We start from the raw sequence: 27,977 nt of genomic DNA, 5'->3' as shown, positions 1-27,977 counted from the left end.
ATGAGAATTAGTGAAATGATCGCCTAGACTAGAAATACTTTGATCTTTTTTTCAACATCTCCCAAGTAATTTTTTAACAAGACGCATGGAGGTCTGGGAAACTGCCCACCTACCCCTCCCCTGAGCGAACATTAACACTTACTTCTCACTTTGGCCAAAATGTTGGCTCAGAGGAGGGGTAGGTGGCCAGTTTCCCAGAAACGCATGATGACCCAGAATTTGTATGTGGATATTGGGGCTTAGAGAGTTTAATAGAAAACATGGTTAAAGGGACTAATCACCAGGATATTACTACTTTATGTCAATTCTGTTCTGATTTTCATTACTTGGCCCATACACAAAACGCTGCTGTAGAGTTGTGAAGATATCAAACAAACTTTATCAAGGAGCACTATCCATAATATTTTTTGGGTGATTTTTGCAGGCATAGCACTAAAACTTGAAAATGTTGGCCCAGTTGCAGCAGATGACAGGAAACAATATTAATGCCAAAATATAGTCTTCGATGACAAAACTGTACCATTATTTTCGGACTTCAATTGATACGAAAAAAAAAAGCTTTTGAAAAAGATAGCAAATAGTATACAACTATCCCCCAAAGGTGAGGTATATATCTAGCGCTGTTTACCGACCCTGAGGGGGATAAATGTTTTAGTATTTACCAAATTAGTTGGATAAAAATGAAGAAAATAACCTTTTTAAATTAAAAAAGTCACTTTGTAGGAACGTTGTTTGCAATTTACAAACATTTCGGCGATTTTGTCAAGTGATTTTTACGAATTTTGATGCAAATTCGGCATGAAAATAACTTTCTACCTGCCACTAAACACTGACAAGCCAAAGTTCGTCGCTTTTCTGGTATTTCTTTGAACGACTGCTTCATTTATTGCTCAAATTCCGTCTTCCGAAAATGTCTTGAAACGAGACGCCATCTTGGCTCCTGTCGCAAAACAGTGAGTAGCCAAGGATATTCCGAGTAACGGAAGCCAATCAAAGCGCGCAAAAATTCCTATTCACTGATTTGGTAAATACTAATGTGACATTAACTCCATTAAGTCCAGAGTTTGACTCACTCTGCAAGTTGCTACATGTTTTCCGTCCACAAACAAAGCGCAAGTGCTGTTTCTTATTAACGCCTTGTTAAGGACAACCATAACATGATGCCAACGTCCTTCCTCTAACAACTGGTCACTTAGAAACCTAGCCTCTGTGTGTTCACGCTCACGATGAGCTTGCATTGGTCTCGAGTCTACATCATCGGCACAGCCACTTTCATCTGTGCAAACCTGTCAATAAATCAAAAACACACACAGCAAGTTTTCATTTCAAGATTACTGTAGAGGCGTAGCTGCGGGTGACAAAAGGAGCCCGCAATCTACAAAGGTTTAAAAAAAAAGAAGGTAACAAAGAAACAGAGATACTATACCACAAGCATACGATCTCGGGCTGAAATACTGATGGCCAAACATGGAACATTAGGGACTTTCTCACTTCCGCCGCGGAATTGTCGCATGATTGTCAATAGTCTGACTGGATGTTGATCTTCTGTGGTACTACTGTACTGGTCAATACATACCCAGGATGCAAATGTTAAACCAGCTTGAGGGGGAAACATTCTTTCCCCTACTCCTACCCCAGGGACACCACCCATCACAGCCGCAGGGGCCATTACAGAGCTTACTGTAGCAATGCCTACAATAAAACCAAAGAAACATGTCAAAATTATTACCACGGTTCACCAAATGCAAGATGAAAACATACACATGTAATAAAATATGGGAATACTATTTAACGGTATAGGTTGATAATGGGTACAGTGAAATGTATTTTAAGCGGATGCCAAACGGACACTTCTGAGCGTCTGCTTAATAATGGTTCACTTGAATGAAAATAAGGGAAGAACTTTATAAGATTTATAGATTGCTTAGTCTTCTGTTTCACTGTTGCAAAAATCTTAAAAATGCAACAGCTACTGTTACAACCCAGTCAAAAAGTACCAGACGTTAGCAGACAGGCCTTTGAAACCTTCGGCAGATACCTCAAGATAGAAAATCAACGTCTGTGTTAATTAATGCATTTGAAAGAAACGCGACTGAAACATGAAAGAGGTGGTTAATTTTATTCAGTAATGCACCGTAAGGAAAGAGACGTAACTTGCTTGAAAGACAACAGGAACAAATTTCTTTAACACTAGCAATAAAATTCCAAATGAAAAAAAAATTGTTTGCCATACTTTCCCTAAAAGAAAGGGGTTAAGCCAAGGAATCAGGCCACTTCGAGCGGTCTTCATAGTTTTTGTGATACTAGGTGGATCCCCGCTCTTTTAAAATTATTATAATGCTTTTCCCTCAGTGTCAAGAATGACTGGAGTGTATGGAGAATTTCCTGCCAAAATAATGGAAATTAAGGTCGCGGAAATTTACACACCACCTAGTCAGTAGTGCGGAAATTAAATAATGATAACAAAATTAATGAGATGACGTCGTGAATATATGAAAATCATATGTGGGAAATGCGGGGAGAATAATTCAACCAATTCAACGACCCGCTCCCAGTTGGCTTGGTAGCTCAATTTGTAAGAGCGCTCAACAAGTATCGCAGAGACAAGGCTTCGAATCCCATACAAGCCTGAATTTTTTTTCAGGCTTTCTTTTCGCAACTGCAAAAGTTGTGTCTATAACTGCGATGATCTTCTTTCATATGAAATTAATGTGACTTAAATTAATGAAATTTTAATGAGATTTTCCTATAAGAACGTAGTTTCAAGAAAATATGTACCGCCAATTCAATGAAAGGTCATCACACTAACTCAATTGTGCCTCATACTGTTAGAAGTAAAAAAGCTTTGTGTACGTGTCAAACACCTTACTACACGTATTTTAAAGCAGCCTCTTAGCAGAATCTTGGAAATGCTTAGTAACATAATTTATAGTTTTACTGGATGCTAACTCGCGGTAAATCTTACCAGCTGAGACTTGTGGAGCAATGGCTGGCAAAAACAGACATCCAAATCCATCCACACTCATGTCAAACTCAACAAATGATGGACAGTCAGTCACCCCATGTGCTCTTGCATCCCTTGGAGTTGTCATGGAAACCACACACTTGACGCGTGTAAGTGACACAGGACCACCACCAAGCACCTGACACGAAATCTCTTCTTCTTCCTCATCATCTTGATCCTCATCCTTTTCAATTGCTCCTGAATTGTCTTCCTCCTCATTTAATGGAACAACTCCCTGCTGATTAAAGCTGCTGCAATCTGAGTCTAACGGAAGCTCCGCAAGCTGCATAGAAAGTCTCATGCTCATGTCATCGCAGCTTACATCAGCAACTTTGTGTGGGGTGTCTGTGGTAGTAGTATCACTGTTTGTAATTAAAACTCCTGTAGCACTACTAACAAGGTCTCTGTCTGGGGGACCTGTTGAACTATCCACAGGTTCTGTATTTGGACTTTCCACTGCACTAACAGTTTCTGTGCTTAGGATGCCTGCAACTTTTGTAGTCTCTGTTGTTGGGGTATCTGCGGCCATGCCAACAGTGTTTGTTCTTAACAAGTTCCCATTATGTTCTGACACAATGTCAGAATGTTTTCTTTCAGGGGTCAACTCAGCAGAAGCATCGCTGATATTTGCTTCTGTTTCTCCCTTGATATCTAAAATAACCAAATCTTCTCCTTGGTCAATTGAAGAAACAACTTGATCAGTGTTGCCAATTGTGTCTATATCAACACCGTCAACCTCAGCTGTCACTAAATCTTGTCGCTGTTCACTGGGCCCCAGGCTAACTTGATACCCTGGATTAGAATTCAAGTCGCATATAGAATTAGAATCCATATTATGTTCAAAAGGTCGTTTTCTGGCAGTTGTTTTATGCCTTCTTGGAGGTCGTTGAGGAGGAGTGTCATCACCTGTTTCACTAGCCACAGTCGGGCGTGGCTCTGGAGATGTTTTTTCTGGGGTGTCATTTGTCACAATCATATAGTCATCCTCATCAGAATTTGACTCAACGTCAGATCCAGATTCTGAACTGGGAACAATCATACTTAGCATTACATCTCTGAATGTCAAAGCATTTGGTCGTGCATCTGCATCAGAGTGTTTTCTGCTAACAAGGTCTGACAGTTTTCTAGGAGTAACTATAACATCCGATGTTTTCTTGAATGACTCGTCAGCACACTCCTTGTCAACTGACTCATTATTTGGCAGCTCTTGGTTTTGCTCTTCACTGTTTTTGTTTTCATGAATGATTGCATCCTCCTCATCCAGTTTTGATGGAAAATCATTGATATCATCTGAGGCTTCAAGAGATTGACTATAAAGTGGGAATCCAAGTCGCAGAAAATCCCTACAACAGAAGAACAAAATACTATGATGAAAATTCCTCCTTTCAATACCAGAGTCAAAAAGTCAAATGTACAACGTTCTTAAAGCTGTAGCGTGCATACAAAGTTACAAGCTTCTGCATTGTATAATTGCATAATAAAATAATCATGGTTGTTAATGGTGTTCACCCCACAAACAACCTTGGTCATCTTTAGAATGATAAATTCATAAACAACTGTGATTATCATTAAGCCTTTACTTCTAAATAAAGAATACATTTTTAAAACGGCTGGCTGTAGCCTTTGCATTAGTGTTTAGATCTTGGAGTGGAACCAGACCTTAAGGTAACAGGGGCCTTGCCCATCCAAACCTTTGGGGTTTTGTGGAAAAAAATATTTTTTGGCAGAATAGACTAGGGAAAGGGGTCTTCAAGGGCAGATTTAGGGGTGGGCCGAGGGGGCCACGGCAACCCCTTTTTCTTTGAAATTTTGAATTATTTTTTAAAGGATTCTCAGAAAAATAAAAAGCATCTATATAGCTGGCAAGTGGGCAAGCAGCCCGGCCACCGCTTTCTGAATTTTCTGGATCTGTCCCTGGTCTTGGTTTGGTCTAAAAATAAGGACAGAGGTCCTCCCCTAGATCCATCACTGAGTTCTCAGGTGTTGTTATTCCAATAAAACCTCATTGATCAACAGTTCTATTGAGAGTTACTAAGGAGCTTGATGCATTGCTAAAATCCTGTACGGCTGTACCTCAATACTGTAGGTGTTAGTGACTGTGAGGCAAGTCTTTCAAACATTCTCTGTAGTGGAGCATGTAATGGATGCAGCTCAGTGACAAGGGCTGCTTCACATCTGTCAATTATTTGTTGAGGCAGCCCTGCTTCACACATCACTTGCTGGTTATGTTCACATTTTAATAGATTCTGTAAGTTACAGATCCAGTAAAGTTGTAGCTCCACACTTCCCTGTAAAACAGTGTTAATAGTGCTGGGTTAAAAGCATCCACATCTGCTAATTCAGGATGATTTAATTACCTTTAAGTGGCAATTTCACTCTCATCCCAAAAGGACATTTGTTTATAGAATTGGTGCAAGGTGACTTACAGATGTATCAAACAATGGAAAGTTAAACCTTTTAATGATAAAAAGACTGCACAGGTTGTTAAGATACATGTAATATTAAATAACGGGCTAAACAGAAGACATCTATACTCAGTGTCCTTGGGTTTTAAACTTCTTCAAAATAAAATTATAGATTGTCCTGAGTTGATGCTTAAAAACAACAATTTGTGCTGTCTGGAGGAAAGTGAAATACAAGGATAAGGCGGCCTCTTTAATGTATTATTTTTAACTACATCATCAAGTTCTCTACCTCAGTCAAAACACTGTCATTCCTTTCTGATATGGCTGGGAGTAGATCCATGGCTGCTGTAATGGCCCCAGGATGATAAATATAAGGAACACCCATCCCACTTCTGCCACATGTACTTTCCAACTCGACTGAACACACAACACTAGAGCCACTTCTTAAACCAAATGAATCTGTGGCCATGTCAAAGAGATTTTTTAGCATCTCATTTGCAGCAAACAAAACTGAGGTAGGATCAATGTCCAGAGTGCCTTCAAATGTCACTGATGACCTGATGGAGTCAGTACTCGCCTGTGTGGACAGTGGTTGATGCTGTGTTCCTGACTGTGAGAATTGTTTTTCAAATATCTTCCATTTTTTATTTTCATCTCCAGTGTTACATGGTGGTACATTGACAGTACTCAAGGAGAAACATCCAAGTAAACGGATTGTGTCTGAAAGCCCTCGGAATCGGATCTGTAACAATATTATTTTATTACTTGTAAAAAATAATTCACATTGCCCTGTATAACACAGCAAACTGTGGAAGGCAACTGCTATGAAAGAAGAACCTCTCTCTCTAAGATCAACATTTCTCTAAAAATAAATGCACTTTGCCAAGGCAGGCACTTTTCTGATGGACACCTCTCTAAGATACACTTTAAGTCTCACTCAAAGTCTCTTGACACATCTCCCCTATTCAAATCAATTCCTGTGATGGACCTCAACAAAAATCAACAGTTCAATTAAATTAATATAGAATTCCTCCAAAAATTCCATCTAGAATACACAATACATTAACACATCCATTAAATAATCCTGAATCTTTAGGAACACCTATCTCTTAAAAAGGCAGAGTATGACCAACTCCTCTTATGGAACCAGAGCAGTTACAAAATCTGGCAACAAGGTGGGACAAAACCAAAGAAATGTTCACCACGTTGGAAAAAAAGATGTGCCTTTTTTTAAAATATCCCCTAATTACTCGAAAATCATACCTCATCCATGAAGTTCTTATTGGCTGGATCATCTTGAATGGCAGCTGTCAGTACATGGAAGACTATTCGCAGAAGATTTAGAATATGAGTTCGATTCGCTATAATGAAAAAAAAGAAAAACTATTCAAAGCTGCCACTTTATGCAGTGCAAAATCCAGTGTTCACAAAAAGATAATATTTCTCAGAAAGAAAATGATACCACAGCTTTGATGGGTATTGAAAATTTCGCAGAAGGAATTAGATACAATGTAAGTTATTTTAATTTGAGCCTTTTTACCATTAGAAACACAGATCAACATTTCATATTGACAGTACATGAGTAAATTGTTAGAAAAGGGCCTTACAGTAGGTTCAATCTTTGTAATAATTTGTTAAATATTGGCATTCTTTATTCAAGCCTACATTTGAATTATATGAAAGATGACCTATCTTGTCTTCTCCTCACCATCCTTCCATGCCACTGAGACAGGATCAGCTAAGCTTCCTTCCATGTTGATCAGTACTGACATCACATACACAAACCCTCCCACCTCCCTGAACACAGCTCTTGTTTTAGGGTCAAGATCAAACACCTTCAGTAAAGCATCTAACACATCTGATTTTAGTTTGACCTCTGATGGAGGAGTAGAATGCATTAAGCCAAGAAGTGTACCTACAAAAAAAAAAAACAGCTCCTACCATTAATTTACATCTATAAAAATCAAATCAAACACACTGTTCACGTAGCCTGAATTTCAGATGATTAATTCAAGTCGTTTTTACTCCCTCAGCAACGTCTGAATCAACTGGCCAATTAATGCCGTCCAGTGATGTCACTACCCAAAAACCAGGTAGTGATTTTGATTGGTTGATTGTCCAAACATTCGCATAATTATGTATAATTATCAAAAACTGTAGCGGGACTGTTGTTTTATAATCAGCAGATCGCATGCTTGGCACACTTGCGTGAAGTTCAATAATTTCAACAATCTTTATCGTAAACAGCAAATTGCCCTTGTCTTCTAAACTACGAATTGTTAAATAATATTGAACTACGAACAAAGAATCGTTGCAAAGAGATGGTAGGTTTTCCATTTAGAGCTGCTTTGTGGTTTTGGCAGTGATTTTGTTTATGCGAAGTTTTCTGAGATTTAAGTTATAATTTGACCTTCCTGTCATTTCCACAGGCATCACGTGTAATGATTCTGTTACCATTTCTTTTTTGTTTTCTTTATTCTTCGTTAAGGACCAAATAGCTTCTTTTCAATTAAAGCAAATTGTTGTGTTTTTGAAGTGTTTCATACGTGTATTTCTTTCATTGCATGATTGCAATGAGTTTGATTATTGAATTACAACAGATTCATTCAGAATACTGCATGCAGTTGACAGTTTGAACGTTGAACATGAATTATGATCAAAAAGAGTAACGCAATTCTGTATCATGTAGACATGTCCAGACAATATTTCTTGTTTGCCATTTTACTTTTTCCATAAATTAAAGCAAAAGAGCAGTGACGTCATTGGACAGCATTAATGGCTGGTCAATTCACACATTACTGAGGGACTAAAAACGACTCAAAGTAATCACCTGAAATTCAGGCTAATGTTTATGAGGTCTCCCCCTCTTCTTTCTAGAACGCTAGAGACCCTACTTCAGGGAATTAAGTCCCAAAAGTGACCTTTCGCTCAGAGTCCTTGTTTTCATTCACTCAGCCATTTCTTCCTCCTCTATATATGTCCTATTCTAATTTTTTTGTGTCACTTACAAGCATCAAGCTATAACTAATACTGTAAAAAAATTTTAAATCCACTTTTCAATTTTTATCTTACCTAGATCATCATTACCACCAGCAAGAATCAGTTCTCTGATAATTTTCAGGGCTTCTGTCCTAGATGTGGAGTATGGTACAATGTCGTGGATGCATCTTGCTCCTCCACATTCACGGAACATAGTGGCATTGGTTGGATTATTTTCCAACAGAAGTCTGAGGCATCCCATCAGCAGAAAAGGATAATCAGTAAGACCTGCATCTACACTGTCTTCAAATGCAGCACTCTCATCCGGTTCAGAATTGGAGTCCTTCAGAGCTTCTGATTTGAAAAATAAAAATTGATTACCATTATTATATCATTTTATATGAATAAATCATGAATAAACATTAACAAGCAATTCTCACAGTAATGCAGCTAATCCAAGGAGGGGTAATATAAAATTGATTGGGATGTTTATGCTGTGTAATTAAGAGTAGGTTAAAATGAAATTCAGGTTAAAATGGTTTCAACCTATATGGGTTTACTCTCATTTGCCTTTGTTTCTAGCCCTAATTATTCATTCATGATCCTTTCTTGAGGAAAAGAACTAGAATTTATTTCATAAATACAAAAGTGACTTACATTCATTTCTGGGCCCAGAAAAAAGAAAAAAGTTATGATTACCAAAGGTTTCTCTAAGACCAATTCTTTTGAGGTTGTTTTCAGACAACAAACCTAAACAACACTACAGTGGAAGTGACAGGGAAGCAAATTACAGGACAAGTACAGTGTTCTTGCTTGTACACTTCTTATCACTGGTACTTTTTGCAAAGAGCCAATGACTAAAAGTTTTACAATTTGGTTTCAGAAGCACAGAATGAACAGGAAATATTGTTACCAGTACAACTGGCACGTAAATTATTGTGTGTTGATACGTAACAAATTAAGGCACAAAGTTTGTTTTATCATGAAATTAGTGCCATAAAGAATACCACAAATAGCTTTTTGGGTGTTCCTGTGCCAAATGTGCAAAAAAATGGTTCTGTTGACCCTTAGCTGGGTATGGAAAAGCCGATATTTCTTTAAAAATCCCTTTGAAGACTGTAGAAAAAGCTCTTTTCACATCCTCAAGCTCTCAGCAAATGGTGGTATACAATCATGTATGGACCATTTTTCCCACAAAATCGTTTTGGATTTTCATTCTGATTGTGTCATACACTTCATAATTGATTTGAACACAATATCATCCACTAAACTTACATGTATTTTACATGTACATCAACAAGTTTATAGCAGTTTTGCAATAAATGTGGCTATCAGATCATTGCTGATCTAGAGGTAATTTTCCTAGATGGTTGTGTGTCTTTCTAGGTACATATTATATTGGCACGGAAGGATCAACATGTCCATTATAAACTTACCATCACGCTTTTCCTTTAAATCAGTGGCATACTGTTTGAGACAATAGGTAAGCACTTCCAGTACCCCAACATCTCTGAACACTTCTTTGAATTTGGGATCATAACTGACAATACGGATAAGAAAGCAGAGGGCTCCTTGATGGCAATCAGACAAACTGGAAAAACAGAAGAAAATACAAAGATATCTTAATCAAAAGGATCTTGAAGATATTTCTTTACTACCTCGACTCCCACAATGTTTAATTGCCCCGGCGTAATCCTGAGAAGGCACACTAGTAACTTGCGCGTATGTTAGGGAAAGACTTACAGTTGAAATATACAATCAGTATGCCAGAAAAAATCTCGATTTGCTTCAACAGCGCCTGCGGGGAATCGGTAGGTAATGATGTTTCTATTGTTCACGCCCACAAGAGATGGTTACCCGTAGGTAGATTTTGCGACATTTATTGTTTAGTCATACTTTGCTACTCTTTAGCGTCACCTGTTATCAGTGACATTCTGTGGAGCACCTGTTTTGAAAGTTATGGACCAAACAACACTTGTTAAGTGCAGATAAAGTTATAATGTGTGTATAACTGTGTATATATAAACACTTGAGAGTGTGCCAGACATTAGTTCACAAATCTTTGATTGGAAACAATTTTCCAGACACTTTTTCTCTCTCTTTGAGGGAATAAGACTCAGTCCTAAACAAGCAAGATGACTGAACAACGGCTAGCTTATCACTAGCAGAACGATGGACGATTACAGAAATTTGCCGACAAACGAATTCTGTGGTGACTTATTCCCAGCTTACAGATGTCCTTTTACAAAGTTTAAAAAAAGCCTAGGACGCGCAAGCGTGAATTGATCAAACCTTTTAATTTCTAAGGCTTTCCTTCTGGCAAATAAAATGAACTGTTTGTAAAAAGTGAAAGAGAAATAGCAAAAAATTCCAACTTCTTTTTAGAATTTATCTTTTCTTATGGTTTAGAATAAACTATCCTCGAAACTGAGAATGTTTTCAGATCAAAGCTGTGTAAGTCGAAGTGAAACAGTGCATGGGACCTTGCGTTTCCTGTTGTTACTCTCACCTATTGTATGGAATATGTGACCTTCTCCACGAAAACCTACACTAACGGTTTTCCGTTTAACGGGTAAAAACTAATGGCTAACAAACGGCTTGTTAACGGCTTTTCTAACGCCTTTAACGGGTTGGCTAACGGGTTTGAACGGGTAGGCAAAAAAATCTAACAGCTTACAAAAGCATTCGAATGGATTTGCTTTCATTTTCCTAACGACTTTTTTTAACGTTTCTAACGGGCGGACTAACGGCTTCAAGAAACAATAATCTAACGGTCTAATAAGAGAACGTTTGATAAAAATCAAACGTTTCGAGTGATAACAGCTCAGAGAAAAGAGTTTCAACGACTATAAAACAATGCGCAATAAAATCAGTTGTACCTGTCTGACATTTCAAATCGTTTCAGTCAATAAAACTCGGGAGACAGACAACAGATAAAATTCAGTTAAAAACCCAATCTTTAAAATTCGTTTATTACTCACCAACGTTCATCCAAGTCATGGACCAAAAGTCGCAATGTTACTTCCGTTTCTCGGGTTATTATTATTTTTACTAGTACGCAAACATTCACGTGCACGAGTTCGAAGTTTTTGCTCCAGTCTCGCGCTGTGGCCGTTTTGAAAATAAGTAAGAGCTTTTCTAGAAAGTAAATTATAAAAATTGATACATTTTCCCTGTTCTTGATCATATCTTGACTGAAAAAGCGAATTTTTACCACTACTTTGTTGATTGCTGCATTTTAGTTCGATCGATCCTGACGATGTCGCCGTTCAAGTGCAACATCGTCATCAGTCCCAGTCCTTTGATGTCATGCAGGTATTCCCACGTTTGTCCCATGGAACTTAAAAAACACAGACAAAAATTATCCACTTATTATTTTATTTATTGCTTCGATATCTAAAATTACAAGTCTGAGAGAAAATCTAATGGAAAACGAAAGTTCTAAACATCGAGGTATACATCAAACGAGAGAGCAAATATTTTATAAATACATATCAGACGCGGAAAGCGAATCTTTTTTCATTTACATCAATCAAGAAAGTTGCATTTAACAATACATCTAAATGAGAAAGCGAAATCTAATTGGGACGCAAATTTTCGATACCGATACGGCCGGAAATATCAAATCTCTGTGCTCGACATTTGGCATTTATCTTTGTTTTCACGGTTCGCCAGCACTTGCCCTCAACGCATCACGCGGACTGTCCTGTTACGAATAGTAAGTTTGCGTGCTTTCACTTGCTTTCGCTCGCCTTCGCTAAGAATAACATTCGGTCATCCAAATCCTATTCTTTTCTTTTTTTTTTTCATAAAAAGACAATAGACACGGTAAACAGAATTATCGGCTTTTATCTTATAACTTGAAGATTTGTACGCTCAACTGCAATTTATTCGACATGATAGTTATCTTTGTGAAAATGTGTAAACTGAGATCGTGTGAAGTCCAACAGAAGGAGTGGTTTACTGGCACCTACAGGTAAATAATCAGAAACCTATTCGTTTACATGTTGCTATTAATAGTTTGTTACGTACATATGTAAATGCTCGTATGTTTAAGTGTTCGAATGTAGCCTGAACGACAAACGCATGAAAGTGTGAGAAAACGTATGTGTTACAGGTTTTAACCGAGTACAGATTGGGCGATAATCTAACGAATGTAGAGCGATAACCTGACAATTATAATTTCAAAGGACATAAAATAGAATAATCTGACGAACTCACTCATTAAACATCCTAGAATGCAAATCTAAGGACTTTGCCGAACGCTTTCAACATCCTGGAACAAAATTTCGAACGACTTTTTCTAACGCTTTGAACGACCTTGACTAATGCCTTTGACGGTTTCTCTAACGCTTCTAACGGCAAGGCAAATTTTTTTAACAGTTTTACTAACGACTTGAACGCTTTCCCAAGCCGTTTTAACGCTTAGTTAATGGGTTCTTAACGCTTTAAGCCGTTAAATGGTAAACCGTTAGTGTCATTTTCCTGGAGAAGGTCACATATGGTCAAACTTGTGTGAAAACTTACTTATGAATCAATATAATTATTATTTCAAAGAGCTACACAATGACCAATATACAGAGCGGAGGCAGCTGTCAACTATTATTAGTTATTTCACAACTAAGGCAGGACTTGAAATAACAGCTGGTCAATGAACTATGTCCAGTCAGAAACTGGGTATTGACTGGTTTAACCCTTGAAGAGACCTTTCCCACATTACGCTCTAGTGAGCAAACATAAAGAAACAAGGACAAGGCTCAGGTGGACATTTTCATACAAATCACTGTATTTTGTCCACCCAAGCCTCAAGTTGGTGCCTTTGTTTACAGGAATACAGGAAAGGTCTATTGCCAGACATGTCTGGTCATGGCCCTTTTAGAGAAAATATGTCAATTAAATTTAGTTCATAATCACCTTGTTGCAGTGCCAGACAGAGAACAAAAAGGTTACACAAACTACATTATCTACTTCAAACTCTGGATTTTGCTTCGTTGTGTAATTTCTCTAGTCAATGATTCTGTGGGCTTTAGTTTGTTCCTTTAGTATTGGACTCATTGTTTTGACACTTTTCCACATTTATATTTGTTTGTATTATGTTAAATTGCTGGTCTTGCATCAGACTTTTAAGTAACATACTATCAACTCTTTCCTGTTAATATGCAGTTTTTGCGTAGTGATTATGCTAAAAGGTGCCTGCTAAGTTTTTGCTTGAACACAGGCGATACCCTTGTTCAAGCCGAAAACCAGGGGGTTTGCCGTCTTGCTAGGTGTCAGCTGAGAGCCCAGGCCCAGACCTATCCTAAGTGGGTGGCTTCCTTGTTTTGTGTGAAAACCAGGGGGTTAGGGAGGGGAGATTCTGTCACTTTGATTGGAGCTTTATGTCAGAAAGCAGTGCAAAGTCAGAGAATTTTTCCTGTGGCCTAGGCCAGCCAAATCAATGCAGAGACTCATAATCATAACCCTACTAGCAGAGCTTGGGGGAAGTGATTGACTAGTCATAAGCTTCATGGGTGGGGAGGGTGAGTAATAATTGCTCCTTGGATTTGACCATCTAGAGACTCAGTACAGGCACCTTGTAAGAAATCCAGACAGATGTATAAGTTTTATAATAATAGTGAGGCATTGTAAACCTAAAAAATAAAATACTGTAAAATGCCACCTATAAGCACTGGGCTCATATATCTCGGTAAGGGGTTTTAGGAGGGCTTCCAGGAGGTCAAATTTGATTTCAGGTTATTTTTATATACATGTAACCTAGGTTGATTCTCAATCTGCAATGTCTCCTAACCCTAGAAGACAAAGGAAATTGAGAATCAATCTTGGTTAAAAAAAAATTAACCTGAAATCAAATTTTACTTGAAACATATCCAAGGAGAATTATAGTTGGAATAGAAAAATCACTTTGAAACAAAATAGCAATGCTGGTCAAAATTTGTTTTGCATTTGCTGATTTTAAACAAACCTTCAAAATGTCATAATACATTGAATTTATTTTAATATGTAAAAATAAAATCTAGAGGGGGGCTTATAATCAGCTACAGTAGCTTTAGATGGGCCTATAACTGGGGGGTTTAAAGTGGTAGTTTACGGATATTATAGCACAGGAACTTCCTGATAATAAATGGAACAAGAAACGATTATATCTTACCTCTTGTTTTTAAAAAGCAAGCTGACAGAGATCAACTCAGGACATGGAACCCAATTCAAATTACAAATCACCAGTTCCAAGATCTTGAAGGTTTTCTCCTGTACTTCAGTATCTTTGTCTGGTGCCTTCTCAATAAACAGGGACAAGGTATGTTGTGGTTCAAGGATGAAGAAATTGGCATTATCAGAACAGTAGATGTTATTGATGCAATCCAAAATGTTAAGGCAAAGAAGTTTGTCTGATGTCTAAAAGAAAAGGCAATAACCACTTGAGTACTCCTGCAAATATATCAATACCTATAATTATTCATGGAGAGTTTGTTTGGTACCACAGAGGAGGCAATTTGAATAAACTAAAGTTCTGGCACTGAATATATATATCAAAAGGTGGTACGCCAAGTACATTGTACGCTGGGCAAGTTCAAGAACATGGCTGCTTTTAAATTAAGGCATTGTTACTGCAATATTGTACACAATGTTTGTAAAATTTGCGAAAGAAAATTATTCTATCTGAAAAACAATTCAAAGAGATTCAAGAACATTATAACTGCCTTGTCAGTGCCATGCAATCTTTAACAAACTAAGTTATTAAGGCAATGATATTGGGATCAGCAGGCAATCATTGTGAGCTTATGCACTCCCATAAAAGGAATTGGTTTTGTTTAGAATTACACATAGTAATAGTGGTATGCACAGTAGATAATAACTTAGTTAAAGAAAATTAAAGTATCTGGTAAGCTTTAAAAGGACTCTGCAACACACACAGCCTAAAATGGTTCAGCTTGCATGTTTAAACTCCTTGCACCCAGATAGTGACCAGGAACTGCTTCACAAGCCTTACACAGCACTTCTTGAAAAAAATTCTTAGGCAAATGGAGTGCAGCCAAAGGGGAAACCCCACACTCCCAACCTCTGTATAAGCCATATGTAAGGAATGAAAATCTATCCTCCTCAATCTCCATAATTCTTGATACCAAAGCCAAATTCAATAATTGTTTCATTATTCATTCAAAATAATTCCTAGTTTAAAAACAAGCCAAAATATGCTTACATGTACATGTACTTCCATGGATGTTAAGTTTTTCATCAATAGTGCATATTTAACGGCAAGTTTAGGAGATAAAGGGTTGTTCAGGTCTGCAAATATTCCCCAAATAGATGTTGTCCGTCAAGTTGTCTTCTTGCTGTTCTTGCTATGTTTTTAGCCAACAGTTCGCCTAGTATTTCTTCCTCATGAAACAAGTGAAATGTTCCGCCATTTCGTAGTCACTACCAAAACAACTCAACCTCCTTACCAGGTCTTCTCGGTTGATGGTCCAATAATCTGGCAATTTTGCTGAACTTTTGACATCATTTTTCACATATCATTTTTCTTCCAAATTTGGTCGACAATAGCAGGTTTTGATGAATTACTTGTAAGATTTTAGCCAGTCAGAAACAGGAAAATATTTTGAATGATTAATAATGTATTAACAATTTTATATTATACTATCAAAAAAATTTTGTACCTTGAGAAAAACAGTTTGTAGAACTTGAAATGCTTCAATATTTCTTACACTGACTCCTGCAGAAAAAAGACCAGCAAAATTTCTTCATATTTTCAACATTAGTGCAAAACTAGCTAGCATAGCAAAATACAATAGCCATTAATGTTTCACTCTAAATCAAACTTTATACAAATTAATGTCACTACACGATGCATGCAATTCATTAAGTTGCCTTTTTTAACAACTTATAGTAGTCTTACCAGTCATGCATATTACAGGAGGTATTATACTGCTTAATATTTTCAGTCTAACATGGCTGAGTGGCCTGCACTTCAAACTCGCAATCAGGCGGTCTCAGCTTTGAGTTCTGCTCTGGCCACTTACTGGATTTGATCTCAGTTGTCCCAATTTCAAATTCTCTGTCAGCCACACTTGTAAATAGGCAATTTGTTGCCTCCTGCCAGTTGGGTTTTTTTAATTTCCTGTTATTTCATTATTTGTTTCTAATTATTTGAGTGGACTACCCGTAAATTAGCTGGATTTGATAATTATTTTGCAAGGTTAGCAAATTATAATAACCACCACAACACCAACACCAAACAAAGAAAAAACAAAGATAAAAAAATCAACACTAAAAATGTAACAAACCTCCACCCAGAGGTTCTGGAATCTGAAAGGTGGGATCCTGGAATGGAGCTCCAATGCTGATGAGAGGCCTTAGAGTTACATGACCAATCATTACAAGTGATGACACAAGCAAGACAACATTCCTACAAGCTTCCCGTGCTTCACTCCCTGCCGTCTCACCCAACGTCAACAACAAGTCTGACAAAAACAGATAACCATGACAGCTGCGAAAATCAGCCAGTAAATAATGTGAAATGTCAGATGAGTCTTTCAGACAGCAGACCAAGGTGACAATCATTTCTACAAGCTCTAAAGGGTTGACTTGCTGAATCCTTCTCATGTTCATCAGGCACTGTGCAAGGCAGGATTTACCTTCAAAAAGAAGCAGATGCTTGAATATTCAACTCTGTTAGTTTTACAGTAAGCTTTAATAAAATAAAATTTTCATTTTAACTTCTGAGTTTGTAGAAAGGCCAATAGAGTGAATGTTCAAATTAAATCTTATCAGCAGACTTGAGAATTTTACGTGAGAGTATGAATATGAGACTGAGCACAAGTACAAGTTTTCAAAACCAAGTTTTTGTGCTTTAAATAATCATTTATCACAGCGATGGTATCTCTTTTATCACTATTATGTGCTGGTGAGCAATAGGAAAAAATGAGGGGGTGGAAGACATCACTGGTTTGAAATTCCATTCTGTAAATGAGAATTCCATTCTGTAAATGAAATTCCATTCTGTAAATGAAAAATTCCATACTGTGAATGAAAATACCATTCTGTAAATGAAATTCCATTCTGTAAAAGAAAATTCCATTCTGTAAATGAAATTCCATTCTGTAAATGAAAATTCCATTCTGTAAATGAAATTCCATACTGTAAATGTACTCACTGGGTCATAATCATCCTCAGATCTAAAAGGTTACTATTTTATTCTTTTGTTTCCAAGAGTTTTAAAAAATAAACATTGATCTCTTCTTGAATCTTGATCTTGGGAGGGAAAGGATAAAAATTATTATTCCCAAAATTGTAACATAAAACTTTTGCCAAAAATTCCCATACTTCTGTTTCAAAACATGTCAAGACTGCAGTCTAAACAATTCATCACATGTTGCAAAGCAATCAACAAAAATTTTGCACCAGATTCATTTATTGGGCATGACAAGTCCAGACAACAATACCCCAACCTGTGGGGCATCTTTTTTCAAAGAAAGAATATTCACCTTTTCAGTCTAGTAGCTTTATCATAAGCATCAATAGAAAGTTGATCATATATTGTACAATATACCACAAGTAACAAGGACACCAAGAGTAAAAGGAAAGAAATAAAACTCCATTCTTTAAGATATTGATGTATTTATCTTATTTTGTTACTTTTTGATAAAAGCCAAAATGACCATTGTTTGAAAAATCATTTTTATCACATATTTAGAATAGTTTAGAAGCGATTTTTGAGTTGAATCACTCAAATCTTCCAAATGTTTTGGAAAACAAAAGTCAAAACTTGTCATTACTAATAACAGCTCAGTGCTAGTTGCCAAAGCAAGAATATCACTGTCTTATGGTAATTAAATCAAAAAGACTATAGCTTAATTAATTAGATACTTTTTTTACTATCACTTGTACGTTAATATTGCATACTTACTGTGAATATAATTAACAACCTCCCTATCCAATCCATACCGTGTGAGAATCATTAAAATCTCTGACACACAGGTTCGCCACTGTAAGTTGTGTTTGGCAATTGGACAAGAAATAGCTGTAAAAAGTAACGCCAAGTCATCAGTGTGTACAAGCTCACGCGAAGTAGCCTTATAATTGCATAGTTTTACCAACACTTGGGAATATAGTTTCTGCACCGTTAAAGCATCATCTTGCAAGTCTTCAGTACTCTTGTCACTAGTTTTCTCAAGAAGAGGTAGATCAAAAAATAAATAAAGACATTTGACCATATTGGAGGGTAGGCTAGCAGCTACCATGCATTCCACCACAGGAGTATCAGCTGAAGCTAAAATATTCAGTGTATTTAAAAGATTCCAACCAGAAACAGTGTCTTCCGCAGAATCACGCATCAAGAAAGCAAAAATTAGTTTACTAGCGGTTTCATTGGGTTGATTAGCCGCTCGTCGACGAATTTCGCTCACCATAAGCCGAGAAACATGAGCGGCAAATTGACAAACGTCCCCGAACTTTTCGGTCATACTGCTAGGCTTAGCCTGTCCAAACACCTTGCAAAACAAGGGCAACATCATGTAGAGTTTAGATTCCTGTTCACGCACTGTAAGTGGGACAGGCGAATGAAGGAATTCCATAAAAAGTTTTCGCAAATGCATCAAGGAAAGCGCTTCATCTTGGTTGGAGCTTTGATTTACATTGGAAACTGGTCTTCCAGATCGTGTTAGAACCTTTTTGACGAACTCCATTTTTGCGACCTTTTCCAGCGCGATGTTAAGAATCTTGCTGAGTCTACCTTTTTAAAGATTCCACAGGAATCAAGATCCGTAAGCAAAACACGTCCATACGCCTAGATTTCTGCGAAGAAACCTTGCAAATGAGCTGTAGTGATGTCCTTTGATGTCCATTTTCTTCCTCGTTTTCGCTGCGTTCATACATTCATGGGGATATCCGCTGGTCTTAAAAACATCTTGTTACTTTTTGTTGATATTATATGACAGACCACTCGGACCACTAACCGACTGAGACAGGGCGCAAAAACGGCCCAATATTTCTAAAACATTAATACTTATTATGTCATTTACGAGCGAAAAAGGCGAGATGGCTGTACCTCATCGATTACTTATCGTTGGTGCGGGACTCACAGGGTCAGTGTCAGCAGCATTACTCCGGCGAAAATTCCCAAAAGAGCTCTTGGACATCACCGTCTGGGAAAAATCTCGGGGAGCCGGGGGGAGAATGAACACAAATAGATTTCCAGGCGATTCGAAAGGCTTGTCTTCCGTTGACCTTGGAGCCCAGTACATTTCAGCTACATCGGAGTATTATTTAAAATCTCACGATAGGTACGTGTAAATTCCTTCTGAATTATATATATCCATCATACATAAAAATGGTACGATGCGAACCTTACCTTATTTAGCTTATCCCGCAGCATTACATAATACTAAAATTAAGAATGCAAAGGTTATTGACGTAAGGGATAGAGCAAAACGGATTTAGGGGCAAATTTCCCTCTTAGGTTAAACCAGAATTTTCCTTGTCTCCTATGAAACAAAGGAAATTCTGAATTTAACTAGGCTGAATATTGGTTTAACCTGAGAACGAATTTTATGTAGAAAAAAAAAATGCACTAAATTTATTTTTTGTAGAATTTTATGTAGAAAAAAAATGCACTAAATTTATTATTTGAGTGTCAGAGTATTTAGCACGAAAGTAAAAACTGGGGACACTATTTTTACGTCTCCAACTGGAGATGGGACCGCCATTATACATGGTCATCCGAGCTACACAAAGATCAAGCTGCTTGCATTGCAAAGGGAGTATCTTCATTTGTCAGTTATTTTATAGTGCTACACGCCTTACCGTTGCCACTCGAAGAAAGTTTTTGATAAAATTTTGACATCTTTTTGACAACTTTCTGATATCAGATGGCCAATCAGAATACATGGAGTCTCCACAGAGTCTCCGTTGGAGAGACTCGATGGCAACAATTTGCTGCCGGTTCAAGCAGTGCGAAATTTTCAATTCTTTTTAAGAATGCCACAGCTAGCGTTTTAATGAATAATCTGTTTTCTGATTTGCTTTTGAAATTTTCCATCTAAGCATTGACTGAGAATGAATGAAAGTTTACATGTCCGTGGCACATTTATTCAGTTCTGCAGCTGAAGTTCAGTTTAAAGACGACAATTTCACTATCAACAACAGTTGTTTGGGTTCTAAACTTCTAAACAACTAAGTTCATCGCCAGGTACTTGGATTTTACAAGCCAAACTTCCCTCACCTCATTTTGCAAGGGCACGCAGAGTCAACTTCGTTAGCTTGAATAAATATTTTCTTGTAGTCGTGGTCTTTCACTTCTTTCACTGTATTAAGAAGCATTTGCAAGAACGCCACAAAAAAATCTGCTTGACAAACATTCACCATATCGCAATCCTCGTCACGGCAGTCACGGTAGCTAAGTGTAATCTTATCTTCGTCCAGGAGAGCCAAAGAAGAACAATACTTTTTAATGCTACTTACAAAACCATCGTATGAGACATTTTCTAGGAGAAAACTTGCAAAAAAACGTTCCATAATCGTTCACTTGTTGTGAGACCTGTAAAATCCCAAGGGAGTGAATGGACTTATAATTTGACATCTCTGCCCTTGGCAGTTCTCATGTTCTAATTGGCTGAAGTTAGCAAAAGGCTGTCAAAAAGATGTCAAAATTTAATCAAAAACATTCCTCGAGTGGCAACGGTAAGGAGCGTAGCACTGTAAGACCCTGAGTTACTATTGGTCCGGCCCCAGGGATCAAGCCTGCGACCTCCCGCTCTGCAGTCAATGGACTGGACTGAGCTAAAATTATTAAGTTGTAACAATCAGGCAAATAAATGCCATTATCTCTCATAATCAAACGTGTAGCCTGTGAATACAGCTTCCAGGTGTCTGTGTTTTGGCCCAAAACATTCTGTACTGATGGCATAAATCTGTTCAGAATCTGGTCAACAGCTCTGAACTGTTAATTTAGTGCCCACCAGGTGACTCCCAATAACTGGAACCAACATCAATTTCCCCCGGATTTCCTTCATACATTTTCTGTAATTATACTCTCTGTAACTCAAACCCTCGAGAACTCACACCTCCCACTAACTGGAAGCAATTTTTGTTTCCCTTCTGTAGAGGCTTCTGTGGCTGAGCGGTTTAACACCTCAAACTCCCGATCTGGAGGTCCAGGGTTGAAGCCTCACCTGTCACATTGTTTCCTTAGTCAATTAGCTTTGCTCCACTTTGTCTCTCTTCATCTAGGTGTATAAATGGGTGCCGGCAACATACTGCTGGGGGCTAACCCTGCGATGGACTAGCATCCCGTCCAGGGGAAGTAGCAGTACTCCTAGGCATGCTTCATACTAAGGAAACCGGGATAAGCTATGGCCATTTGTGCCTTTGGCTTCCGCAGGCCTTTTCCTTTTTTTTACCTTCAGATCATTTTTATACAATTTTACCCTTGATAACTCGATCCATGTTTCAAGTACATGATGAGTTGGAAAAAGTAAGTTTACTGAAGTCTGTCAGAAACACTGAATTTATTTCAAAACAACCATGACAATTCTTTGTCCTTACTTGTATGTCACTCCAGCTCAAATTGAGTGTCTGTCATTGTATATTAATCAAGCTTTGTTGCTTAATTCCTTTTTTAAAATATCAATCTTTAACTCTTGCTACCCTAGAAGTAAAGTATGTATGATACTTGAATCTCCTCCCCATCCATTGCTTATTTTCTTTTTTTGGGTTATTTCCTTCAAACTCCCAACAGCTCAAACTTTTTTTTTGCCCAGAAGGTTCAAGTTATCAGGAGTCGACCGTAGTAGTATTGTTTTCTTTCAGCAATTTTTTATGAATGATAAACGAAAACAACAGGAGCAGATCTAAAAGATTCAGAAGCGGGGGGGCACTAACCAGCAATATAGATGCAATTTTTTGATGATGTAAATCAATATTTACATAATAGGGTAGTCATGGGGTTTCAAATGTAAATTATTGTCAAGTTTTGAGTTCTGTGAACAAGCGGAAGCAAAACTCACATGCTTCTTCTGAGGAAGGATATAATATTTCGCAAATATTGACTGTATTATAGATTCATCCCATTTACAACAATGATAGATTCTGGACAGATTTTATGTCATCAATACCGTAAACCTCCGATTATAAGCCCTTTATAAGAGGGCTTGTTTTTAGGGGGAATGGGGGCTAAAAAAGTGTCTCAAAACATGCTACATAGCAGTGCTGTTGAAAATGCTTTTTGAATTTGATTGCTAAACTTCAAAACGTTGTTGAAGTCAAATCCATTTCAGGCTGGAGTGGGGCTTATATTTTTTTTGGGGGGGGGGAGGGGGAGGAGGGGTGATAACTGGATGAATTTTTTTATCAGCGGGTAGATAGACCTACAAATGGGGGGCTCATACTCAGAAGTTTACAGTATGGCATTTCTATCGTTAAAGCACAGACATCCCCCATAAAATAACCCTAGCAGCCACGAGCAAGTCCCAAGGGACAGCTGAATTTGCAGAGAAACAGTCAAAACCTTTCAAAAAGTCTCTGTCGCTTAGGGTATTGTATGACTTGAAGCTGATTTGTGTGAAAACATTTGCCAATTCCTGTTGTTTAATTTCTGCTGTTTAGATTCTACCAGGAATTATTATCTGCCAAGGTGTTGGTGCCATTCAAAGGAATTATTGAAGGTGAAAAAGAAGCAGCCAAACATGACTTCACAAACTTTGTTGCACCCTCAGGAATAAACAGTATAGTCAAGCATTTTCTTCACTCTTCAGGTGAGGCATGTCCCTATTTCTTCGCACTTGGGTTAGACATGTCGTTCTTTCTGTACCCTTTTTGGTACTTTTCAAAGGCATCTCTCTTTCTGTTTTTAGGTGAGGTGTGTCTCAATATCTTTAACATTGAGGTAAAATTTGTTTCTCCTTCTGCACCCTTCAGATTAGCCAGAATTTTTGCCGTTACCTCTCGGGTGTGTAATTTAAAATGAAGGCTGAAAATCAGGCTTCTTTTAGGTAAAGTGGGTCTCTCTTTCTTCACTCCTTGAGAAAGATGTGTCCCTCTCTCTGTACTCTTTCGGTGAGATGTGTCCCTCTCTCTGTACTCTTTGGGTGAGATGTGTCCCTCTCTCTGTACTCTTTGGGTGAGACGTGTCCTCTCTCTATACTCTTTGGGTGAGATGTGTCCCTCTCTCTGTACTCTTTGGGTGAGATGTGTCCCTCTCTCTGTACTCTTTGGGTGAGATGTGTCCCTCTCTCTGTACTCTTTGGGTGAGATGTGTCCCTCTCTCTGTACTCTTTGGGTGAGACGTGTCCTCTCTTTATATTCTTTGGGTGAGATGTGTCCCTTTCTCTGTACTCTTTGGGTGAGATGTGTCCCTCTCTCTGTACTCTTTGGGTGAGACATGTCCCTCTCTCTGTACTCTTTGGGTGAGACGTGTCCTCTCACTATACTATTTGGGTGAGATGTGCCCCTCCTTCTGTACTCTTTGGGTAAGATGTGTCCCTCTCTCTGTACTCTTTGGGTGAGATGTGCCCCTCTCTCCGTACTCTTTGGGTCAGTGTATCCCTCTGTCTGTACTCTTTGGGTGAGATGTGTCCTCTCTCTGTACTTTTTAGGTAAGATGTATCCCTCTCTCTGTACTCTTTGGGGTGAGATGTATCCCTCTCTCTGTCCTCTTTGGGTGAGACGTGTGCTCTCTCTGTACTTTGTAGGTAAGATGTATCCCTCTCTCTGTACTCTTTGGGGTGAGATGTATCCCTCTCTCTGTCCTCTTTGGGTGAGATGTGTCCCTCTCTCTGTACTCTTTGGGTGAGATGTGTCCCTCTCTCTGTCCTCTTTGGGAGAGATGTATCCCTCTCTCTGTACTCTTTGGGGTGAGATGTATCCCTCTCTCTGTACTCTTTGGGTGAGACGTGTCCTCTCTCTGTACTTTTTAGGTAAGATGTATCCCTCTCTCTGTACTCTTTGGGGTGAGATGTATCCCTCTCTCTGTCCTCTTCGGGTGAGATGTGTCCCTCTCTCTGTACTCTTTGGGTGAGATGTGTCCCTCTCTCTGTACTCTTTGGGTGAGATGTATCCCTCTCTCTGTACTCTTTGGGGTGAGATGTATCCCTCTCTCTGTACTCTTTGGGGTGAGATGTATCCCTCTCTCTGTCCTCTTTGGGTGAGATGTGTCCCTCTCTCTGTACTCTTTGGGTGAGACGTGTCCTCTCTCTGTACTCTTTGGGGTGAGACGTGTCCTCTCTCTGTACTTTTTAGGTAAGATGTATCCCTCTCTCTGTACTCTTTGGAGTGAGATGTATCTTTCTCTCTGTCCTCTTTGGGTGAGATGTGTCCCTCTCTCTGTACTCTTTGGGTGAGATGTGTCCCTCTCTCTGTACTCTTTGGGTGATAAGTGTCCCTCTTTTTGTTTTCTTTGGGTAAGATGTATCCCTCTCTCTGTACTCTTTGGGTGAGATGTATCTTTCTCTCTGTCCTCTTTGGGTGAGATGTGTCCCTCTCTCTGTACTCTTTGGGTGAGATGTGTCCCTCTCTCTGTACTCTTTGGGTGATAAGTGTCCCTCTTTTTGTTTTCTTTGGGTAAGATGTTTCCCTCTCTCTGTACTCTTTGGGTGAGATGTGTCCCTCTTTTTGTACTCTTTGGGTGAGATGTGTCCCTCTCTCTGTACTCTTTGGGTGAGATGTGTCCCTCTCTCTGTACTCTTTGGGTGAGATGTGTCCCTCTCTCTGTACTCTTTGGGTGAGATGTGTCCCTCTCTCGGTACTCTTTGGGTGATAAGTGTCCCTCTTTTTGTTTTCTTTGGGGTGAGATGTATCCTTTCTCTGTACTCTTTGGGTGAGATGTGTCTTTCTATCTGCTCTCTTTGGGTCAGTGTATCCCTCTCTCTGTACTCTTCGGGTGAGATGTGTCCCTCTCTCTGTACTCTTTGGGTGAGATGTGTCCCTCTCTCTGTACTCTTTGGGTGAGATGTATCCCTCTCTCTGTACTCTTTGGGGTGAGATGTATCCCTCTCTCTGTACTCTTTGGGGTGAGATGTATCCCTCTCTCTGTCCTCTTTGGGTGAGATGTGTCCCTCTCTCTGTACTCTTTGGGTGAGACGTGTCCTCTCTCTGTACTCTTTGGGGTGAGACGTGTCCTCTCTCTGTACTTTTTAGGTAAGATGTATCCCTCTCTCTGTACTCTTTGGAGTGAGATGTATCTTTCTCTCTGTCCTCTTTGGGTGAGATGTGTCCCTCTCTCTGTACTCTTTGGGTGAGATGTGTCCCTCTCTCTGTACTCTTTGGGTGATAAGTGTCCCTCTTTTTGTTTTCTTTGGGTAAGATGTATCCCTCTCTCTGTACTCTTTGGGTGAGATGTATCTTTCTCTCTGTCCTCTTTGGGTGAGATGTGTCCCTCTCTCTGTACTCTTTGGGTGAGATGTGTCCCTCTCTCTGTACTCTTTGGGTGATAAGTGTCCCTCTTTTTGTTTTCTTTGGGTAAGATGTTTCCCTCTCTCTGTACTCTTTGGGTGAGATGTGTCCCTCTTTTTGTACTCTTTGGGTGAGATGTGTCCCTCTCTCTGTACTCTTTGGGTGAGATGTGTCCCTCTCTCTGTACTCTTTGGGTGAGATGTGTCCCTCTCTCTGTACTCTTTGGGTGAGATGTGTCCCTCTCTCGGTACTCTTTGGGTGATAAGTGTCCCTCTTTTTGTTTTCTTTGGGGTGAGATGTATCCTTTCTCTGTACTCTTTGGGTGAGATGTGTCTTTCTATCTGCTCTCTTTGGGTCAGTGTATCCCTCTCTCTGTACTCTTTGGGTGAGATGTGTCCCTCTCTCTGTACTCTTTGGGTGAGATGTGTCCCTCTCTCTGTACTCTTTGGGTGAGATGTGTCCCTCTCTCGGTACTCTTTGGGTGATAAGTGTCCCTCTTTTTGTTTTCTTTGGGGTGAGATGTATCCTTTCTCTGTACTCTTTGGGTGAGATGTGTCTTTCTATCTGCTCTCTTTGGGTCAGTGTATCCCTCTCTCTGTACTCTTTGGGGTGAGACATGCCCTCTCTCTGTACTTTTTAGGTAAGATGTGCCCCTCTCTCTGCACTCTTTAGGTAAGATGTGTCCCTCTCTCTGTACTCTTTGGGTGAGATGTGTCCCTCTCTCTGTACTCTTTGGATGAGATGTGTCCCTCAGTTGCTAATGTAATTCTCTTGTTAATGAGGTGAAAATGTTACAACACCGTGACAAACTTCACTTTTAGTTGATCAGTTCTAATATCACCAATGCCAGTCCTTTCAGAAAACACTTGTCATCATATTTTTCTTTTTTTTAATTAATTTGCAGAATCCAAGGTTTCCTATGAGACCCACTGTAATGTGATAGACTGTTGTGAGAAGCCAGGACATGATGGACGCTCAAGGAAAGTGTGGCAAGTAACGGACCTAAAAGATAACACTGAAGAATTTGAATCTGTTATAATCACAATTCCAGTTCCTCAACTGCTTGGGTTAAAGGGTTCAATTCAAGATTTTATAGAAAGTAAAAGACTTTCCTTGGAAAATGTGGAGTATTCATCACGCTTTGCTGTGGGGTTGTACTTTGATGTGGGATCTAAAATAAATGTACCATGGACTTGTAAGTACGTGATTGGAGACCCAAACTTGGCCTTTTTGTCTGTTGACTCCCGGAAAAGATTCAATAAAGGTAGGTTTTTACATTAAAGGTTAAAAGGTTAAAGGCAATTGTTTATAGTGGAAAGAGCGCTTAGTTTGTCCACCTAGTTTACAGGCACTCCACTCAAATAATTCAATTATAACATAATAGGGTTTAAAAAAACACACACACACAACTGGACAACTGGCAGGAGGTAACCAGTTAGTTATGTACAAGAGTGGCCAAGTACTTGAACTTGGGACAACCAAGAACATATCCAGCAAGTGGCCAGAGCAGGACTCAAACTCGGGACCATCGGATTTCGAGTCCGATTCCCTGACCACTCAGTCATGCTGCCTGGTTACTGTGCAGGCATTTCCGAAACAATCACTGTTGAGTCTACTGACATATCCTTAGTTCAACGATCTGACAAAAAGTAAGCAGATCTCTGAATATATACATTCAGCTCTGAGAAAATTTGAGGAGGGTAAATTTTAAAAGTGCCTAGTTGTTTGCCTTTCCTAAGGTGTAAAGCTATTTTAATTAGTTGTTGTACAAATAAGAATTAAGAAGTCACATGTAATAAAGCGAATCAAAGATACCGTGATTTCCCTGTGATGCTGGCAACGTAAAGACCAGTATCTCCTGGAAATTTAGGCTTAGTTTGATTACAATGTTATATTTTATCTCTGCTTATCAGATCCGACAGACACTGGCCCATCTCTCTTAATACATGCATCCAAGTCGTTCAGCTTAAAGCACTGGGACACAGATCAGGAAGCTGTCAAGAACCTACTCATATCACATGCAAGAGAACTTATCCCTGATCTTCCTAACCCTATAGATAGTCGCTGTCTAAGATGGAGATATTCACAAGTGATCCGTGGATTTGAGGGAGCTCCTGGTTGTTTAATATTGTCTTCCTCACCTTTACTGATTGCTTGTGGTGATGCATTCACACACACAAATTTTGATGGCTGCATCAGCTCAGCCC

General features: G+C 38.8%; 2 protein-coding genes across 2 annotated transcripts in view; one reads left to right on the top strand and one right to left on the bottom strand.

Annotated features, from left to right (window-relative positions):
- LOC140945185 (WD repeat and FYVE domain-containing protein 3-like) overlaps positions 1–19,245 on the bottom strand; it is a 57,367-nt gene extending 38,122 nt beyond the window's left edge. The window contains exons 1-13 of the mRNA XM_073394238.1: positions 18,293–19,245; positions 16,671–17,021; positions 16,044–16,099; positions 14,537–14,781; positions 9,825–9,979; positions 8,482–8,742; positions 7,118–7,324; positions 6,673–6,770; positions 5,699–6,151; positions 5,078–5,292; positions 2,966–4,347; positions 1,427–1,692; positions 1,074–1,286 (exon numbers count right to left, since the gene is read on the bottom strand). Of these exons, the coding sequence (XP_073250339.1) occupies positions 1,074–1,286; positions 1,427–1,692; positions 2,966–4,347; positions 5,078–5,292; positions 5,699–6,151; positions 6,673–6,770; positions 7,118–7,324; positions 8,482–8,742; positions 9,825–9,979; positions 14,537–14,781; positions 16,044–16,099; positions 16,671–17,021; positions 18,293–19,070 (4,680 nt within the window). The 5' untranslated portion in view covers positions 19,071–19,245. The remainder of the gene's footprint in view (positions 1–1,073; positions 1,287–1,426; positions 1,693–2,965; positions 4,348–5,077; positions 5,293–5,698; positions 6,152–6,672; positions 6,771–7,117; positions 7,325–8,481; positions 8,743–9,824; positions 9,980–14,536; positions 14,782–16,043; positions 16,100–16,670; positions 17,022–18,292) is intronic.
- A 94-nt stretch (positions 19,246–19,339) lies between these two features.
- LOC140946078 (renalase-like) overlaps positions 19,340–27,977 on the top strand; it is a 9,482-nt gene continuing 844 nt past the window's right edge. The window contains exons 1-4 of the mRNA XM_073395149.1: positions 19,340–19,667; positions 22,987–23,135; positions 26,675–27,034; positions 27,684–27,977. The exon at positions 27,684–27,977 is cut by the window's right edge and continues 844 nt beyond it. Of these exons, the coding sequence (XP_073251250.1) occupies positions 19,396–19,667; positions 22,987–23,135; positions 26,675–27,034; positions 27,684–27,977 (1,075 nt within the window). The 5' untranslated portion in view covers positions 19,340–19,395. The remainder of the gene's footprint in view (positions 19,668–22,986; positions 23,136–26,674; positions 27,035–27,683) is intronic.

This window comes from Porites lutea, chromosome 8 (genome assembly GCF_958299795.1).
Source record: "Porites lutea chromosome 8, jaPorLute2.1, whole genome shotgun sequence".
In the NCBI taxonomy this organism is placed as follows: domain Eukaryota; kingdom Metazoa; phylum Cnidaria; class Anthozoa; order Scleractinia; family Poritidae; genus Porites; species Porites lutea.
Note: the sequence above shows the minus strand (reverse complement) of the source record. Positions and strands in the feature narration are given on the sequence as shown.